At 30.2% G+C, this 14,962-nt stretch overlaps 1 protein-coding gene across 2 annotated transcripts in view; it reads left to right on the forward strand.

Annotated features, from left to right (window-relative positions):
• LOC143195515 (uncharacterized) overlaps positions 1 to 14,962 on the forward strand; it is a 23,574-nt gene continuing 8,612 nt past the window's right edge. For both annotated transcript variants that reach the window (XM_076402749.1, XM_076402750.1), the window contains exons 1-4: positions 1 to 265; positions 3,013 to 3,246; positions 3,308 to 3,443; positions 3,494 to 3,654. In XM_076402749.1, the coding sequence (XP_076258864.1) occupies positions 149 to 265; positions 3,013 to 3,246; positions 3,308 to 3,443; positions 3,494 to 3,654 (648 nt within the window). In that variant the 5' untranslated portion in view covers positions 1 to 148. The remainder of the gene's footprint in view (positions 266 to 3,012; positions 3,247 to 3,307; positions 3,444 to 3,493; positions 3,655 to 14,962) is intronic.

Below are 14,962 nucleotides of genomic sequence, written 5' to 3' on the forward strand. Positions count from 1 at the left end.
CTAAAGAGTTCAGTTATTTTGGTGCTCTGGTATTTATTTGCATCGCTATTTCGTAACCGAATCTCGTTTGTTCTTTGTGTCGGCGAAAGTAATAACATTGTTTTTACCTTGTCAAAGTTTCGCGGTGTCGATCGATCGCAGTCATAAAATGCCTCTGCGAATAAGCTGTAGAGCGTCAAACAATGACAAACACGAATGGGACATAACCTATTTTTCGTTTCATGACGGGAAGCTTTACAGTGCTGCCGATGATGGAAAAATAATGGTTAGTTTATGAATATACTATTTAAAATTCATATTAGATTTCATCTTAAATTAAAAGCACCCATAAATAAAAGTCATGCTGTTGCTATTTACAATTTGCTCCACCAAATTGTCAACAAAGAATATTATTCAACTGTTATGTGTTTTTTAAGTGAGGCTAAATTTCTGAAGACGTTTGTTGCTAAATTCTACCACTCTGACTCACTTGATTTAATTCTGTCGGACTTCTGTCTTCTTCTCAATATCTAAACTAAGCATTGTCCTGAGTCCACTAAGGATGTTAAAACTGATGAGTGTCGGTTTGGTTAGCTCAGTGGTCAAGGTGACAGGACGATTCTCCTACTATTGCGATAATCGCCTGGCACATGGTTGTAAATTTATGTTTGTGAATGTAGTTAGTTGAGTTTGTTCATAAGGCAAGAGTGTAAAATCAGACAAGGAATATAATGCCAGTCAGGCCAGCAACCAGTCTGGGTATGACCGGATGTCTTCTGGGATAGTCTCCAAGTTGATCACTTTCTACGTTAAGTAGTAGGTCTAGTCCAGATAAACCCTAGTTGGTAAAAAAGAGACTGTAAAAATATAAATAAAAGGAAACGAACCAATGTTATAGCTTTAATGCCATTTCAGAAACTGTATCTAATATATATTTTGAGAACTGGAAGAAACGTTTGCACCAATGACTAAACTATTTTGCTCTCCCGTTACTTTTAATACCATGTAGGAAAAACGGCTTTTGAATCTATCGAAGATTCGTTTTGATTTGGATTACTGGCTGACAAACTGTATTGTTTTTAATTAATAATTTTCTCTTTGACTGTCCTTAATGGTAAAGTCAAACGCAGCAGTTGAAACTATTAATGATCACTCAGAACGTTTAATTGTTAATTGTTTCGAAATCAATGTTTCTAAAATCACAAAACTAGCACTCGTCATACATATTTTTCTTACTACAACATTAAAGGCGCAACTTTTCGGAAATAATGTGTTTTGATGGATTATACATGAAGATCTCTAGAAATGAAAACGTAGTTTTGTACTTTAGCAAATTGTATATATATATATATATATATATATATATATATATATATATATATATATATATATATATATATATATATATATATATATATATATATAAAATTGAATTCGATTGAAATATTGATAATTAATATAATGCAGAAATCTGGAAATAGACTTTGTACATTTTAGAATAACTAGAATAAAATAACATCATAATAACATGACCGATATGAGTGAGTTAGAAAGCATTTTTGATTTTTTAAGTGAATATATTTCCTGGTTATACTACTTTAAAGATACCCAAAAACCAAAAAATGTGTCAATATTTTCCATGTTTTCGGATGATTGGCTTGTCGGATAAAAAAACACCAATAATTAGTTAAAAAAATTTCTTTATTATAACTTATACTAAGTATGCTTAGCACAATATTAATTTAAAAATTCATTTTTACTGCTGTTTTGTTGTACTTGCAGCAATAATAAGCAAGATGAGTGCGGGATATATACATCAGTATGTATTCACTGAATAAAATTAAATTGGACTATATAGGCTAAAGTTAACATTAAACACTTTTACACTGTACAGGTACCTGTGGTTTGGTTCGCTCCAATCTTCTGATTTGCTGCACGTAGTTCAGTAGCTGTATAGCTTCTACGTTGTTGTGATTTAGTAGCCTTATTACGTGTTGTAAGGCGAAATATTGAATAACTTCCTAAATCCATTTGATTCATACACCAGAAGTCATCATATAGCTTATCGTTAGTTATGAAGCGATAAGCCTATAGCTATATATATTAGCCTATATTGATTCGTCGAACTTTGTTTTGGCAGCGTTGGATTACTAGTTGGTTTGATGTTTTAGCATAACTCCAAATTTGCTCCCCATAGGTCCAAATAGGCCTTATTATTGACTGATAAACCAATATTTTTGATTTTAATTCAATTTGAGAGTTTCTTACAACTGACCAGTACAGTTGTTTGAATTTGAGCGTAATCTGATCTGCTTTTTATCCAATTTGATATAGTAAAGAGCTTATATTGTTAATTTATGAAATCTGTCAGATTTTATATATCGTTTTTGCGGAAATTAATCTTCAAAAACGGGTCGAAAGTACTTAAAATTTCAGTAGTGAAGGATTGAACTAAATATTTAGTGGAGATTACTATCAAAAATTGACCTTCATTTTACTATCTACCTTCTGTTAAAAAATTGTCTAAATTATTGAATACTTGATAACTTGATAAAATGACAAACATTTTTTTATTTACAGTGAGCTACTTTGATGATAAGGAGATGGCAACCGGATTACTGTTTATGATAGCTCTAAATTTGAATCTGATCAGAGTTATTTGCAATTCGAAATTATGTATTTGATGAAATGCGAAAGGTGTGATATATTATGAACTACCAAAATCAAGTGTAATTACAACTTGTTATCTCAACATATCCACTGAATGAAACTTATTATGGAGATTTATGGAGCATTTCTTTCAATACAGTATTTGTTTCTTGCCTTAAATATGGGAAAAAAGCTAGCGATGGATGTTTTTAATATATTTTTTTAAATTTTATATATTTAAAATACCTAGTATAGAATTATTTTCTTAAAAAATTTATGATAATTCTTATTGTTAAGGAACAACTTAATACTATAGTGTAAATACATTTTATTAAATATATTTTTATAGTTTAATTATATTTATAATAGTTCGTATTTTTTTAGATATGGTCAGCTGATTTAGTAAAACTGAACGAGGTCCAGGCCCATCCCTGCTCAGTGTATTGTCTCGTTATACACAAAGACACATTATGGTCCTGCTCAAACGATGGAACAATTAAATCTTGGGACGCAGAAACTCTCAAGCCGATACAAACTTTAGTTGAAAACGGCGAGGTGGAATATTGGCAGCTCGCTATCCTCGATAACTGTTTGGTGGCTGGAGATGATAAAGGAAATGTAGATTCGAGTAATTAAAACTTGGTTTGATTCAATTGATTGTATATATGTTGTGTTTCAGATCAGCGTATATAAAGGTGATAAGCTGTATGGTCAGATCAATTTAGCAGAACCTGTAAAAGCCATGATAGTGTCCGATAATATGATTTTTACAGTACGGGATCTTGACCTAGTTATAACAGAAATTAAAACGGAAGGTAATGATGATGTTATGTTCGTGTAAGCTAATGCCGTTAATTATGTTTAGGTGAAAACGTTCAATATGGTGTGAAAAAAACTTTCATGGGTCGCGCACCAGTTACTTTAATAGGGGATAAGTTATTTGCGTACTCCACTAGAGAGGGAAAAGAAATAGTTATTAACGAGAATAACATAGTAAACAACTTTAAATACGCTGCAAGGATTACGGTACGTAACAATTTATTTATAGAAATAGTCGGATAAAAATAACTAAAATATTGCAGAAAGGTTCGGACTTGATCATTAATGCATTAGGGGGAGTCAAATGGGGAGAAAAAGAACATTTATTTAGTGGGGGTTGGGACAAAATATTGAAACATTGGCTTATAACGCATAATAGTCCAGAAAATGTAGCCAGTTTAGAGCTTGATATTGTAATAACCGTGATTCAGTGCGGAAAACAAGACCAAATATATGTTGGTGGAGCAGATGGACACATACTCAGAATCGATATAGTTCCTTAGAAATATTTACTTATTTTATATTTTTATATAGTTGAGCTTAATAAATGTATTTATTTACATAATACTACTCTATTTTTTCTTAATATATATTGTTTGTTATAAAGGTAATAAAAGACTAATATTAGAATTATTAGATTTTATGATATAAGGTTGAATAAAATAGTCAGAATTCTCAGAAAAAATTAGAAAAGAATAATGGAAATAGTAAATATAAAAATATAAGGAAAAGTTGTCCTACTATATTTTCTCTTTTTCATATTCGGTGCCTTCAATGTCATACAATATAATTATTACAACTATCTAGAGCGCTGCGATTAATTTTTACAAGTATTTTTAACAACCTCCCATATCTGCGAATCAGAAAATTAAAAAAAAAAGACCTGTCTCTTTTATTAATGCGCAAGTTATGCGTATGAAAATTAAACATAATTCTTTGAATTATTACCACATTATTCACTTTTTTTTTGGTTTTAAAAATAGCTGAAATGAAAAATTTGTTTTTTTAAGTAAAAAATCATTTTAAAAATATATTTATGTAGCTTATATCAAAAGTACACAAAATAGTTTTTCATCTAAATAGGCATCTAAATATTAAATATTTCATATACATAAATAGCAGTTGTAACTTCTGAAGTGAAAGAGTCCAAAATGAAATCGGAAAATTAGAAATCTCTTCAATTACCTATAATTTGTGATGTCGTCGCTAAGAATTATCGGTCCCTATTTTTTTGAAGATGAAGTTTATATTTGAACAATATTAGTTCTAAGAAATATATTTACGTAAGTTTTGTAGTTTAACGATTAATAAACCTTTTTTCATAGACGGATATGAACCGTGTAAACCGTGATAAAATTTTATTCACTAAATATCTATTAATACAACTCTGAGAATCTCTGTTTACAAATATAAATTTAACTAATAAAGTTTTATTAATTTTAGTTACTGTATGATTAATACACTCTGCGACAAAACATTAGCACACTAAACATTGTGTTGTTTACGTACAGGGTTTTTAGGTGGAACGTAGTTTAATCATCATAGTAATACAAATATTTAAAGAAGTTATATTAAATTGATCGAAGAGTAGTTAAACAAATTGCCGGTCAGAGTTATATTTTTAAGCACGACAATGCTGCTGTTCATATAGTTTTAAAGAATATTTTTCAGAACACAATATTCAAATTTTAAAGTAACCAACGTTGTGTCTTTTTTGAATATTATTGAAAATTGTTGGGGTAAACTAACACGTGGTATGTACTCAACTCAAAGGGTAAATATTTTTAAAATATAGAACATCTAAAAGAGCTATCCAAGTGACTGTATGAAGTTGAGGAAAATAAAGAAGGACAAACCTATTACTAAAATAAAAAATAAAAATATTGACCAGTTCTTTAGCAAATCTTTTGTTTGTAATTGTTTACTTTTAGGTTCTACAAAAAGAGCTTATAAGTAAAAAGTATTTTTAACAAAAAAATTGAACCGACTTCAAAAAATAAATAAGGAAATCACTAAAAGGCAAAAAAAGGCAAACTTTTATTTTTAACATAAAAAAAATATTTAAAAATAAAATATGTACATAATAATCGTTGTAATAACTAAATAAAAATAATCAAAAACCATACCTATTTACTACACGCATTTTATATTCTGCTATATACACACATTTTATCTTAATACCTACCTAAACCTATTTATCTATTTACAATTTTATTCTAACAACTACCAACCGACCACTTTGAAGTCGGTGTCGAACCCCAACAGTTATGTTAATTTAGATTTTTCTGTTGGTAACTTAATTTTTTGTGTATGTCATATGTCAAAATAAGAAACTCTTCGAGCGCCGAGGTCCGCTACCTATAGGTGATTTGACAAATGTTCTAACTAAACAAACACAAAAAGTTATTGTCCAAGCCGGGAACCGAACCCGCGACCTCCCCCTGGAAGCTAAACTTTTAACCATTACCGCGACCTCCCCCTGGAAGCTAAACTTTTAACCATTACAGCATAGAAGCACCTATATACGATATTTGTATGAGGTCTTATACGCTATATTTAGTGCTTAAAAAGCAAACTAAATAACTTTTGCACTGAACGACTTCCGATTTTTCGTCACATCAGCTCAGCAATAAGATTATACCTAAATATCTGATTATTTTATCTAAAAAACATGTGAAAACTTTATACGTGCCTGTGAAATTTGAGCGTTTCCCTTGATTTCCCCCTTCCCCCAAAAGATGCTGATTTGGTAGCAATGGAACCATCTCGTGGGAAGTATACTCTTTCGAATAAGGAAATAATTTTGAAAATCCGCCCATAATTGACGGAAAAAATGGAGAACATACATTAAAAAATATATATGCAGCCGAACATAGAACCTCCACTTTTTTCGAAAACGGTTAACAATAGAGGTGTCTTTGTAGCGCACATAAAAATAAGGTCGAAGATTGGCCAGAAATATCACCGAGCGAATGAACTATTTTTGTTTCCTTGTTGTATTGTACTACGATCGGCTATTATGTATGAAGAACCCCAAAAGAACCCTACGCACTGTCTGCTCATTACAGTCAAGTACGGCAGCGGTTCCGTTACGAATTGGACATTGGAATACTCTCATTTACAGCACTGGACGGATAACTTCAAATGCATATCTCGACATCCTCAATGATAAAGTTTTTATTACGACTAGCATATTAGTGCTAAACAGTGTCTTATTTCAAGATGATAATGCGTCCTTACACACCGCCAAAAAGGTTCACTTTTGGTTTGAGGACAATCCGAAAATCATCAAACATTTTCCATCTGCCAGCATAATATTCATACGTTACCATAATTTCCATCTGCAAAATCAGTGAAGAACTTGGCAGATGTTTTGGTACAAGACTGGCACCACTTTCCGTTAAAAACTATTCAAGCACTTTACGATTTGCTGCGAAAAATTGCATCTGTTTTGAAATCAAATCTTGTATTAGACATTTTATTATTATATAAATGTTGTGTATAGGTCAGGTGTTTATATTATTTTTTTTATCCCCTGTGTATGAGTTAAATTTCGGAAGCACAATATAACCTGATTACTCCTGATGTAATAATAACATAATATCAAGACATTAATAGAGAAAAATCGCCATCCTTTTCTAGTTAATAGGATATTTGATAACATTTTAATGAATCAAATTTCTACTAGCGTGACCAAGTTTGCATTTATATTAAACAATTGCGGTATCGTTAGTTTGAAGCTCAAGGACGTGCGTACTTTTAAATCCCACCTTGTGGTCGAAAACAAAATCAATTTTATTTGATCAGTAACTAATTTTTTCCATTTCAACTTTCATGTCAATTATGTGCCCGTAAACGGACAATTTTTGTTGCAAATTGTTGTAACTGCACCTTGACCCATATGGTCAACAAAATTATATCGAAAACTGTCGGAATTCTTTTTAGTTTCAAATCAGCATGACTGTCGTGAGCAAAGAAATGTTCTACGCAAAAATACCCGATGGGTATTCTTGTAGTTATATTCATAGTTGGAAAGATCAGTGCCTGGGAGCTAATATGGATATGTTTTATCATACCCTCATAGGTAGTCTCAAATTTTTTCTTCCTGTTTATTTCGTAAGTATTTTTTTAATTTTTGATTGAAGAACGATACAAAATTATTGCGAAAACCAATTCCCGGTTGCCATAACTAACGAATGTAAAACTTTTCAATTATAGATATATAAAACACTATTGTAAGTGAGAGGAGAAAAAACAGAACAATCATTAAATAAGTCAATGGTATATATTTAACTATACATATGCAGTTATATTTATTTTTTATATTGGGTATATAGAATACAAATTAAATCCCTCCAATTTTATAAAAAAATTAAGATTTTACTATGAATGAATAAATCTATTGAAAATAATAGCTAATCACCATTCCTTCCCCATCTCTCCATATACATACTAATTTTATATCGGAAAATGCTTGATCTTTGACGATAACATCACCCAATCTTTGATATTTTTATATAATATGAAGCGTTAATTAATTATAATCAAAAGGATTAACGCCTAGTGAATACTGTGTAATGTGGAGTAGAGAAAGGTTTTCTATTATAGTATATTCTACATACATTATTTATTTAAATTTACATATGAAAGTAAAAAAATGTTATATGTAGAAACACTTGATGGTTTAATGATTAAAATATAACAAAGAACAATGAACAATAAACCAAAGCTATTGCATAACGTAATTTTATCTATTTTTTTACAATTATTTTAACTTTGCTAACAAAAACTATAAATAAAAATAATTTATAATTGGTATTGTTAAATAAATTTAATTGAATTGTAAATAATGGTTATAAATACTTAGTATCTAATTTAATAAAAATGAAATGTTACATGGATTTATGGTGTAATGTTTGTCAAGCAGAAATATTTATATTTTAAAATAATCATTAACTTAAAATCAGCGTAGAAAATAAACTAAATAAAAATCCTCCTTCAGTACAGAGAGGATTATAGAATAGATATCTTTAATTTTAGATAACCTCATAACTTTGACTGACTTTATTGTCGGTTCTAATCATTCCAGCGAGAGTCCGGAAAACAGGAAGGTGCTTGAAACCCCAAATTCAATAATTTCAAAAATCTGCGTTCATTTGTTGATGTCCAGTAAACGATTTAACGAACTGAAATGAGTTTTTTGAGTATTGGTACACAGATCTTCGCTGATTATACGCGGTAAAGAGTTTCTTGAAATTTGCAATTTTTATCTAGGGTGTCGAATTGAAGTTCTTAGGCTTTTACTAACATTCGTACGCGCTATTTCGATGTTAAAACTAAAACAGATTTTTATTAGGTGGTGAATTATAATATCGCTAATTGATCTAGTATTCTTAAACTTTTTAATTACACTTTTTACAGTTGACAAACTTAACTTTAGTATTGGCCTACTTACTGGACTTCTCTAAAATTACTGGTAATATGCTATTCTTATATTGTGCTCAATATTTACTAATCTTAAACTGTCAATTGTCAAACTCTTTTTTGTGCCGCACAGCTGGAGACACATTCACACATTCAAATGTTGAAAAAATTGTATAACACTGTTTATTATTGTATTATTTTGTTTTAGTTTGAATATTTAAAAGTGTAAATTTCTGTTAAATCCATAATTTTTTTGATATATTTAAGAAATTATTTTCACAGTATAAAATATTAAGTAATTCGAATTATTAACATCCATATCTTTAATTATCTAGTTTGGTTTATTTATGTATAACTTGAGTTTTCGAAAAATGAAAATTAAATGAAAAACGTCTTGTCCCGTTAAACACTACTTAGTTAAAAAAGATAATAACTCAAACTAGTCATTTACCAAAATATTATTAAAATTACAAAAATGGTGAGAGAATAGATAACATTGTAGAATTATAGATAGATGTAGAATAGAGATAAAACGAACTATTAATCATGTTGAATATAGTAGATCTGAAAAACTAAAATAACTGAAGCTATATTTTTCTCGAGAATATATTCAAAAAGTTGATTATAGACCTCCACTTATTACTGTCATAATGTGCATTGATAGTATTTATGTTTCTAGTTACGAATTTTTTCTTTTTATATTCATTTATAAAGCCAGGCTGTTTTAAGACCTAGGTGTTGGATGAAAAAAATCCTAATTCCATATTACAAAGCTTCTCTATAGTCCCTGGATTATAGAGTGTTGAAACTTATTTTTTCACTCACCATCTCGTCAAAAATTCATATAATTTATAAGCTATTTATTCTATTGAATAAAAAATAAAGTCATACAATTTTAAAATAAATATTATTTCCAGGGGATTTATAGATTTCTTCTATAGACTTATATTTTTATATTTATTTGTAGTATCCTTAATATATATAAATACTATAATATACTGTAAATTATAATAAAAACTTAGGGTTTCTCAATTCGGTATAGCTGACCTAGCAGTTATGTTGTTCTAGAAGCATCTGCTTAACTTGTTCATTATTCAATTACTAATGCCAAATTATCATGGGTAGGTAGACGATTGAGCAGCAGGTCTGAATGGCAAAATTTTGTTCTTGAAATGAGTATTCCTTTGTGTTCACGTTGACACTGGGCTTTTCATCGTTTATTGACCAAATTCAGGATTTAGCCGGGTCATTGAAATTCGTGCTGTAATATGTGAACAACCACGATGGACATTTGAACCACATACAACAAACACACCGCTAGTTTTATTCCATTTCATTATGGATCCACAAGTCCTACATACAGGGGATTGACAAAATAATATGAACACTATGCTATACACTACATATTGTTGCATCTTGGCAACACTGCTTCCGTTGCGCATATATTGCTCATTTTATATGCCAAGTTCTGTAGATTATATTTTAGTGTATAATATGATTTGTTCTATGACGATTAAAACTAACGATATGTGTGAAAGCGGCAGAGTTATATGAGATAATATCTGCGGAAATGACAGCATACACAAATCATCATCGGCAAAGAGGAACAGTGGGTGAAACCCAAAGTTAGTTGCCTGGTGCAAACGAAAATTATTATTTTGAAAAGAATTATGACCAGACGACATAACATTACCACAGCAAGAGTGACAGCAGAACTCACACTCATTTGAGTATTACTGTTTCGAAACTTGACGATTGGAAGAAGGCGGAAACGTTCAATGAATCATTGTTTACATTCTTTCCTACAAATGGACGCGTTTATGTTTGAATAGCCTTAAAATAAGTCTACGATCTGCTACCTACAGGCGAACATGGGGGAACTGACGTTATGATTTGGCTGACAATATCGTGGTACTTAGTATATCGTACTTAGCTGACACTCTCCTTCACGCCACTGACAAGATTGCTGCTAATAACATCTCTAGTGATGAAGGTCTTGCTATTACTAGCATATTAATATCAAACAATGTCATATTGCAAGATGATAATGCGTCTATTCACAAAGACACAACATTTAGTCTTGATTTGAGGACCATCAGGATATCATCAGAGAGGGGGAGCAGATTTCCATATCTAACATATCTAACATAGCAACTAGCGGATATTTCCGTAGAAGAATTGACCAAAATTCCGTTGGAAACTATTCATACACTTTACGAATCTATTCCACAAAAAATTAAAATTAAACCTTATTAATAAACAATTCCATCCCTTGTATTTTTTAGAGCTAAATATTTTTCTTTGAAGGGCAAAATAACGATACCATGACCTTTCCTGTAGAGGAAAACTAGTTCGCATCGTTTTATGAATTACAAATACGCTGATATAAATTTCCCATGGGCCAATTTATATGATATGGGTATAAACTGAGTTAACTCACGCACTTCTATCACGCAAGAATCTGTCTATAAAATTTTATGGTTTATAGCTGGTTGTTATTTGTTTGTTTGATTTCCATCATATAATTTTATATTAGTTATTTTTATATAGTTTTTTTCTAAAAATATATTCAATATATTCGATATACGACACATTATATTAAAGATGGAGTAATTCTGATTTTTATAGGATATAAATATTATTTATTAAAATTTTACAACCATATAAAAGAACATAAGGATTTACAAGTTTATTTTCTCGCATTCTATACTGTTGCAAGTTGTTTTGTTTACACATGCCTCTTATCTTTTATATCGAAATAATTATTATAATTTTATATTTTGAAAACATCTAAAAATTATATTGGAAAATCTTTCACAAGAAAGAGTTCAGCGGCTTGGTTTACACAGTGGTCAAGGCGATAGGACGGTCTTCCTTCCTAGTGTTGAAATAGTCGCAGGTTCGAGCCCTCCTGGGACATGATTGTAAATGTATGCTGTTGATTGTTAATAACTGTGTTTGTCCATAAGGCAAGAGTACAAAATCAGACTCAGTAAGACCGGATGTCTTTTGGCATGATCTCTAAGTTTATCACTGGATAAATGGTACACTAATGCCAAGGATTAGAAACGAGGTTGTTGAAAAGATATTCTAAAATATAAATAAAAAGCTTTCAGAGGTATTTTTTGAGAGCTTTAATGATTTATATTAAATTATTTTATTATTTAATGTTGTTTTTGTAAAATCCTAACCGTAACATATATAGTCTATTCAAAGTTTCTTGTACATATATCATCAAGTTGTTTATGTATTACCTGCCGCAATTTGTAAATTCGTTTCAGAATCACACAATATTTTCCTTCTTATTATATTCTAGTTAAAAAGAGATATAATGCTGTCTTACTAGTTCGAACGCGTAAACGAATTAGCCTGTCTAAGTCGTATGATTGTCATACGTATGCAAAATTCTTGAAAGCAAAAGTAATAAGAGGTTGTAACTCTAACCTATAAACTATTGTGGCTAGATAATTAACTGTAGTTTTGAGATGTACTATAATGTTAAAAAAATTATGTTTGATAAAATGTGTGTGTATTTTATTTAGATTAGAATTTTATTGTATGCCAAAGCCAAAATGAACTAAAACTCAACAGTTGGTGTAGCAACATTGCGACGTTTTGACGTCACAAATTTAAATGACGTATGTATAAAATAACTTTGAATACACTATAAAGTAGGTCTGCTTCAAAGATAGCTAATCCTTTAATTAATACCACTAAATAAATATTAAAACTAAAAAAAACATTCAATATTAATTCATAATCCTTATATTCATTGATATGAATTAATAATTTAATACCAGACCGGCAAAGGATTTTAAATGAGTTATTACATTAGTTTTAATTGACTTGATTGTTCCGTTAAGTGAGTATGTGTAATGATGAGTATTGTTGAGTATTGAACAAGATAAATATTGTCATGTTGGCCTTTTGAGATTCTAAACAATAAACCGTTTAATGGAAAGTGAATTAAGAAAAGTGAGCGACCTGCAACGTGAAAGCGCTAAGGCCCGGCGAGCTGCTTTCTTAATCAAAATTCTTTTGTAAAAAGTGCAGCACATGCAAGGAGAATGGTTCTTTAATTTAATTCAAACGCGAATTATTTAAAACTCATATTTATTAAATTTAAATGATTTATATGTTACCGTTCTGATTAGATGGTAAATTCTGTAAAAATAAATATAAAACATCTTCAAAATAGACCTCTTCAGATATATTATGCTAGCGGGATGTACTCGTTATCACCATCAAAGAATAATATCTTTAGTAAAGCATTTTCGAAAGGCATCTTCCGGAATCAACTATTGAGTAAGGGGAAATTTGACTTTTCGTAACAGAAAGATATCGGTCAAAGCCGTATCAGGTGAAAACTGTAGTTTTTATTGATATTTGTTTAGGTTTTACTCATAAATTAGCCGCAATGATTTTGTAATACCTATTCCAAATTCCAGATTTTTATTTCTATGAATTCGATTTTTTCGTATAACTTGCTATCTTAAATAGTCAACATAACGCTGAGATAACATTATTTCTTTAACGCCCGGCTTTATAGCATGAATTTTAAGTGCATAATACGGTGATAATCAAAACAAATCATCTACCACATCAATGCTGCTAACTGGTTTTGAATGTATTCTACCACTGAAATGTAAAAACGCGTATATTTTTGAAAACGTCGATTTGCAGTAACCCTTCTTACAATATTTGTTTGATTTTGTGTCCATATTTGAGCATATATCAGAGCCTTATATTAGACTCAATCAGTTGTTATGAGCTTATTCTACCTTGAATGTTATCCATTTTTTGGAGTAAATAATTACCTTTAAGCTCTGCAGTTTTGATGCATTTTTTGTCAGTGTAAATTCGACTTTACATTTTCAAGACATATAAAGATTTTTGAATTTTTTTATTATATTGTTATTAGTCGTTGTCGATTAACCTTCAATTTGTCTTTACAATAACTTAAATTTAGATATATTCCATAGGCCCTATCTCAGTCTTTAGTGTAGTAATATTTATGTATTAACACTGCTATTTTTTATTAAAAGCACCTCATTACCCTACACTACACAAGTGGTCTTATGTTATCCAAGAGTGGTATTGCTTCGATATTGATATGAGTATGGAGTCTGTCCTCATGTCTTCTTGTAATTCTCTTGATTTCCTGAGTAACAATTAATTCTTGAAAATGTTGGTGTAACTAATCAGTCTTGTAGTATCTCGGTGCACCTATAATACTTTTTAGAACCTTGTTCTGGAAAACCTATTTTATTATAGGTATTATTCGTATCATATTTATATTAGTTTTGCGGAACATCTACTTGAATTCCATATGTCCATATAGCTTTCAAGACTTGCTTGTATAATAGCAATTTATTATGCGCTGATAATTGTAATTTTCTTTCAATTAACTAATACAATTTTCTAAATTTTAACTCCAGTTCTTTCCTTTTCTTCTTTTTTACATGTTCCTTCCAGCGAAATTTTTCATCAAAATTGGAGATATACTTGGCATTGTTGCTATATGGATAGTATTATTTATTGTTATTGGTGCTTGTGCGGTCTGAACTGAAGTTGCACACGTTTGCTTTCGTTTTATTTTCCAAGTTGGGGTCCAATTATTTATATTTTCATTTGCCTGTTGTAATTATCATGTGACTTTTCGCTGTTATCTTCGGCAGTTTTCGCAATGTGTATTAGCAAATGTGGCCATTGTGATACATCAAATTTGTAGAATAGGTAAAGAATTGCCCTTAATTCCTTGTGGTACACCTGCTTTAGCTTCTTTTATTGTAAAGATAAAGGCTTCCTCTAAAATTATTCTAAACATTTTAGCTGTAATATAAGATATCAATAGTTTGATGTTTCATTTTCTTCAGATTATGAAGAAGGCCATCATGCTAATAATGCATCTGAGCATACTATGTTACCTTCATAAGCTTTTTCAGTTACATCTGTAATTTTATGAACCTGATCAATCGTCAAATGTTTGTTAATAAACCTAGATTGATGTGTAGGTATAAAGTATTTTCTCTCTATAATCTCTCTCTCTCTCTCTCTCGCTATATATATATATATATGATGTATAATGAGA

The sequence above is a fragment of the Rhynchophorus ferrugineus genome, unplaced genomic scaffold (assembly GCF_030347505.1).
Source record: "Rhynchophorus ferrugineus isolate W39M unplaced genomic scaffold, kcgeb_rfMv2 rfM4, whole genome shotgun sequence".
Taxonomy (NCBI): domain Eukaryota; kingdom Metazoa; phylum Arthropoda; class Insecta; order Coleoptera; family Curculionidae; genus Rhynchophorus; species Rhynchophorus ferrugineus.